Consider the following 5,678-nt stretch of genomic DNA (forward strand, 5'->3'; position numbering starts at 1 on the left):
CCCCCGGGGCGTGGGGGCTTTTCGGGGCCAGCCACTGGGCCAGTCCGAGCCACGGCAGGACAGAAATGATTTGACTAGACTTCAGGGCTACAGCGACAATACCTCCAGGAAGTCTAGCCAGAACTGGGTCATGCAGGGCTGGCCCAGGCCCAGCAGCACCTTGCTACTACCTCAGGAACTGCCCATCACACCCACCTCTCGAGGCCACACACAAGGGCTTCTGGGAAATGACAAAGGCACAACCAAGAGAAGCGCCTTGTGTCAGGAGAAAGTATGAGGTTGCTGCATGGTGGCTGCCCCTTGCTGCCCGAAGCCCCCAGCCCCTCCCCATTTGACGCCCAATACTCTGGCCAGAAGCTTCAGAGCTGTCAAGCAAACACACACCCACTCCCCTTGGCCTAAGGACTGTCCCAGGAACAATCACATGGTCCTGGAATGCAGACCAAGTGCTGCCCGCCCTAGGCCCAGTACCTTGTCTTCCAGACGGTTCATTAGTGACTCAGAGAGGTGCCCTGCCTTCGTCATGATGGCCACCACCATGCGGCCATCCTCAATTTCTGTCCAGCGCCTCTCCAGGTGCACCAGCAGCTCGGCCAGCAGATCCTGGGAGTGCTGCTCCTGCATGGAAGCAGTGCAGAACTCTGCCAGGAAGGCCAGGTGCTTGTACTTGAGCCTCCGCAGGCGCCAGCGCACCTCCTGCTCCACGGACTGCAGCTCTTTGGAGCCCTCGGGGAGTGCCAGTTTGTACAGGCTCCGCAGCAGCTTTACGAGGGTCCCGTGCCAGATCAAGGATAGCTGGGCAGGAGACAGACACAGGCAGGTCCATTTGCAGCACCTGCTGATGCCGTGCCTGCCCTGTGAACCTGGCTCAGAGGCTTGACTGAAACCCTCAGGGCGACAGCCCCCCACCCAGTTCTCACAGGGCTCCCCACAGCTGCATTTGGCCTATTTCCTGAGCCTGGTCCTCCAGCTTCCAGTAAACCAGTGTTTCTCACTGAGGTAGCCAGAACAGCTTGCTAGTGTTTGCCAGCAAAAACCCTAAGCGGTATGAGAAGTTCTGAGTTCCCCTAATGCAGATCTGATCCGATGTGGCTGATTAAATGGGAGACTGAGCCAATGTCATGTGCACCTGGCTATAGCTCTGAGTGGACATGCAGACTGCAGCTACAAACAGCACTGGGACTGCAGGTCAATGTGAGGCTGCACCCGAGGGATGGGAGTCCCTGGCAGAGCAGGTGGCACTTAGAATATCTCAGGTTCTGTGACCGGCTTGCTACTTTTACTGGCAATGACAAACTTTTTAGCTATTAAAAGTATTGATGGGCCAGCTGGTGGCATGGTGGTTGGATCCCAGATGACCAACTGTATGGTTTGAGTCCCAGATCTGTTGGCTTGAAAATGACACTGGGCGCGTGCATACACGTGCCCAAGATCCCAGGAGGAGAACAGAGAAGGGATTGTGGTGTGACCATCCCCTGGGGGGGATGATTTCTCACTGTCTCTGTCTCTCTTTGGCGACCGCATGCTCCTGGCAAAAAGCTCAAAAAAAAAGAAAAACGCATCTCGTGTGATAAGCAGAATGACATCTTTGCAGGGAAGGTACAGGCTTAAGAATGGCGCCAATGGGACCAGCAGATGGTGTAATGGTTATGCTGCTGGACTCCCACACAGTTGACTTGTGGTTTGAGTCCCAGACCCAGTGGCTTAAAATGCACACTGAATGTGTACTTGCCCAAAATCCTGAGAGGAGAATGGAGAAGGGGCTGCGACATGGCCACCCCTCAAAGGGTGATTTCTCTCTTCCTGTTGTCTCTCTGGTGAGTGCATGTTCCCTACAGCAACAAAAAAAGGTGCCACTACACCCTTCAGTGGTGTGTAGGCCCTGAAGGCCAACCGCGACAAAACTTCCCCAAGGCACTAAGGTTTGCAGGAGAGCCTTGACATCTGGGAAAAAAGACCTCCTCGTATCCCTAAGGCTTGCCCACCCCCAAATGCCAAGGCCCTGTGAGGTACCAAGCTGCCATCACTAGTACCATCTCCCCACAGAGTCGCTGTAAATACCAGGTGCCCTTCTAGGAACAGACCTGTATCCTAGCCTCACAGACCCGAGTCAGCCTCATTGCACCTGGAACCAAGGGAACCTTGTCCTGGAAGTCTCTCAGTCATGTGGACCCAGCCCTGCTCTCCTTGCTGGTGCCTTTCTTTTTCAGTAGGTCTCCTCTCTGCATGCCCCACCTGTGAGGGTGTGAACCCTTGCCTGCCAATGCCCGCCCTTCTCAAGTTTCAGGGACCTGTTCTTGGCCAGGCTGGGAGGCGTGGTGGGGCAATATAAGTCAAAGCTGCCTGGAGAGAAGAGGCACTGTGGATCTGAGAAAAGCCTAGCCCACTGCACACATTCCTATTGCCAGGAGTCCTGTTCTCTTGTTTATAGGAGGTGGTGGCAATGCTTATCTTACAGAGGTCTTATGAGGGTAAACTGAGAGGAAGCACAGGAAAGTGTTCTGAAATTGATACAAGATAGAAACATCACTAGATGTCGAGGGAGCCTGGCTGCTGCTGCTCATCACCTACTGCCGCAGATCGGGGTGCCGATCGGGGTGCCGCTGGCTATCCTAGGGCCCAAGCCCTCAAGACTACATGCTAATGCCCACCTGACTGTTGACGAGATGGAGCAGCTGCTGGAAGCGTGCATCCTGAATGAGTGAGGTCTTGTCTTCTGGCTTCTTGGATAGCAGGCGAGAGAGGTGGATGAGTATGAGAGCTGCGTGGTTGGGGTACAGGTGGTGATCTCTGCCCAGGAGCTCCAGCAGCTGCTCCGGCCTGGTGGCTTTCTCGATGAGCCGGTCTACCTCCTGGGGCTCTGGGTAGGGAGTAAACATTGGTTCCTTCTCTACTAGCTCTGTCAAGGAACCTCGGAAGTGGGAACTAGGTGAGGTGGCGGAAGAAGTTAGAGTCTTATGGGCTGCCCTGGTGATTCTAAGCCAGCCAACTGGAGATGCAGCAGGGGCCGGGGCCGGGGCCAGATGGGCAGCTTCTCTCAGGAGGCATGTGCATCGCTTCACCAGGCGGGCTGCCATGATGGCTGGGGTGGCAGGAATATAAACTCCTAGCAAGTGACTCCAAACCCCTGAGAGAAAGGAAGGAGAAAGAGAGGTAATCAAAGAGCAGCTTTTTAAAAAATTATTTATTTAATTTGATTTATTCATCCATTTATTTTAATTTGACCAGAGAGAGAAGCAGAGAGAGAGAGTGAGGGGAAGTGAGAAAGCAAGCCACCAGGTCGGGAGTGTCCAGCACCTTAACCACCACGCCACCTGCTGGTCCCCCAAAGAGCAGCTTTTTACTAAGTTGGGAGAAAAACATGAGAAATGAAATGGGACCACGGCCACCATCTCTGTAAAACCTGCCTGCCTTTTTCATTTCTCAATACCTGTAAGTGCATGCTAGTGTTTTCTGAGGCAAAAATCTCAGGTTTTGGTTTCAGTATGCACTGCCATCACATAGCAACACCCAGGAGCATTACAGCTTGAGCCGGAGTTTTCAACTGATTGTGCCTCAGAATCTCCTTGGGAATGGTTTAACAATTCAGATATCCAGAAGCTGCCCAAGATCTCCTGAACAGGAATCTCTACTGATAGGGCTTGCGCGTAATTGATTTTTTAATTAGAAGCAACAGGACAGAACATTTTAAATAAGAATGACTCCTGAGAGCTGGCACCTTGGCCTGGTGGTGAAGGGAGTCAGATCCCACATAGCTGATCACAGTTTGAATCTTGGCCTCAGAGGCTTGAAAAACACACCAGGCATGTGTGCTTGTGCACCCCAAATTCCAGAAGGAAATCCCAGAATTTCTTTAAACAAGCAGATAAGTGGAATGTTCAGCTTATATGAATAAATTAATGCTCTGAAGGGCCTGCAACTAGCAGGAATCCTCTTTCCTGGCCTTTATATTCATGAAAAAGAATATTTGGGGACCAGCAGTTAGCATAATGGCTATGTTGCTGGACTCCCATGTAGTTGACCAGGGTTCCAGGCCCGGACCTAGTGGCGAGTGTGCGTACGTGCCCAAGATTCCAAGAGGAGAAGGGATTGTGGCGTGGCCATCCCCCCTGGGGGCTGATTTCTCACTTTCTGTCTCTCTGTCTCTGTCTTTCTGGCAAGCGAATGCCCCCATTGGGGGGGGGGGGACTCTCCAAAAAAAAAAAGAACAAAACTTCTGAACCAATTATAACAAAGCTCCTCATTAACATGTCCCAGAATGATCTTCCTAGTTCTATTTCTTCTCCCTTCCCACTATAAACACCCACCTTCTAATGAAGACTTGCACTCCCCAACTCCGCCTTTTGCAGGGCTAGCTATCCTTCCCACACATCATGGGACCCCCAAAACACACTTCATCTTTCCAAGCTCAGATAAATGTACTTCTCCCAACAGTTTGCTACATATGTCTATTTTACTTTTAACGTTTTGCCAGTCTCCCAGTCTAATGTGATTAAATGACCTAGGTAAGGCATGTAACCGACAATGTAAAACATTAACCTAAGCCTCATTTTCGCCAAAGCAGAAAGCACATTTGATTGCCTTCCGCTTCCCGGAGCTTGATATATGTCTGGCACGTTTTATTTTCACATGAGCGGATTACTGCAGCTGTACAAACCTTTTAGTCTAACTACACACAAAAGGGAAAAGCTCGACTCAGAAGGAACACCTGCAAAGTGTAACATCTACCACTTTCCGAGCCCAGGTGCAGTGGGGAAGCACTGAAAAGCTCTCCTGATTTTTAAGATGATTCTAAGAGCAGTTTACGAGGAGAAAACTGAAGTCTAGAAGCGGGCTTGGGTTTAGGCAAATATCAATCTGGAAACTGGGTGCTAAAATGTACAGAGAATGACCTGCACAAGGTCACGAAACCCGGCTTGCTGGGACACCAAGGGTCAAGGGCCTCCGGGCTCGACAGCGAAGCCACCGCTGGGAGAAGGGCCGCATGCGCACTGACGGGCGGCGCCCAGCGGGACCCGGCGCATACCCAGGCCCACCGCGCCCCAGGGCGCCGACCTGACCGTCTGCTCTCCAGGCCCGGCTGTCCCTTCTCCGAACCCTCAGGAACAAGCCCCGCAGCCCCACTCCCCGTGGCGCGAGGCGGAGCACCGCCACTGACCTCCATGCACTGTCCGCACTGTCCTCAGCCCATGCGGCGCGGCACTCCGGGATACGTCAAGCGGCGTGCCGCCGGAAACGCCGCTCTCTGCTCACCGCCCGGCCGGAAGTACGTCCTCCGCCTCTCAGGCGGGCGCCATCTTAGCTGCGGGCACTCGACGTAGAGGGAAGTGGGTGGTGGCGGAAGTGAGCCGCCGGGGAGCGGGAGCGGTGACAGCGGAGATCCCGAAGGTAGCTGCGGGCTCCGGCGCGCACTGGCTGGGGCGGGCGCGCGTGGTGTGGGCCTGTGCGCGCGGTCCCCGGGCAGAGCGGAGTGGGCCCAGTCGTGACGGGCCCAGGGCTGTCTGCGTGGACCGGTCGATGTGCCTGATTGATGTATCGTGGAATCTGTAATTGCCTGGTTTGTTTGATTAATTCAGGCACAACGTACTTTCTACAGATCCTAGCTCAAATTCTACTCCTTGTGTCTGTCAGAAAGCAACATTATAGCAAATAGTTGAAGATCCCATTGGCTTTAGTTT

The 5,678-nt window shown here is 53.2% G+C and overlaps 1 protein-coding gene across 5 annotated transcripts in view; it reads right to left on the reverse strand.

Moving 5' to 3' along the window:
- Positions 1-5,267, reverse strand: part of TBRG4 (transforming growth factor beta regulator 4) — a 10,538-nt gene extending 5,271 nt beyond the window's left edge. For 2 of the 5 annotated variants that reach the window (XM_027767276.1, XM_027767275.1), the window contains exons 1-3: positions 5,159-5,267; positions 2,652-3,127; positions 472-795 (exon numbers count right to left, since the gene is read on the reverse strand). In XM_027767276.1, the coding sequence (XP_027623077.1) occupies positions 472-795; positions 2,652-3,077 (750 nt within the window). In that variant the 5' untranslated portion in view covers positions 3,078-3,127; positions 5,159-5,267. The remainder of the gene's footprint in view (positions 1-471; positions 796-2,651; positions 3,128-5,158) is intronic. The other 3 variants (XM_006166034.3, XM_006166033.3, XM_027767274.1) reach the window with 3 other exon arrangements.
- Between the last annotated feature and the right edge of the window lie 411 nt (positions 5,268-5,678).

The sequence above is a fragment of the Tupaia chinensis genome, unplaced genomic scaffold (genome assembly GCF_000334495.1).
Source record: "Tupaia chinensis unplaced genomic scaffold, TupChi_1.0 Scaffold144150_1, whole genome shotgun sequence".
NCBI lineage: Eukaryota > Metazoa > Chordata > Mammalia > Scandentia > Tupaiidae > Tupaia > Tupaia belangeri.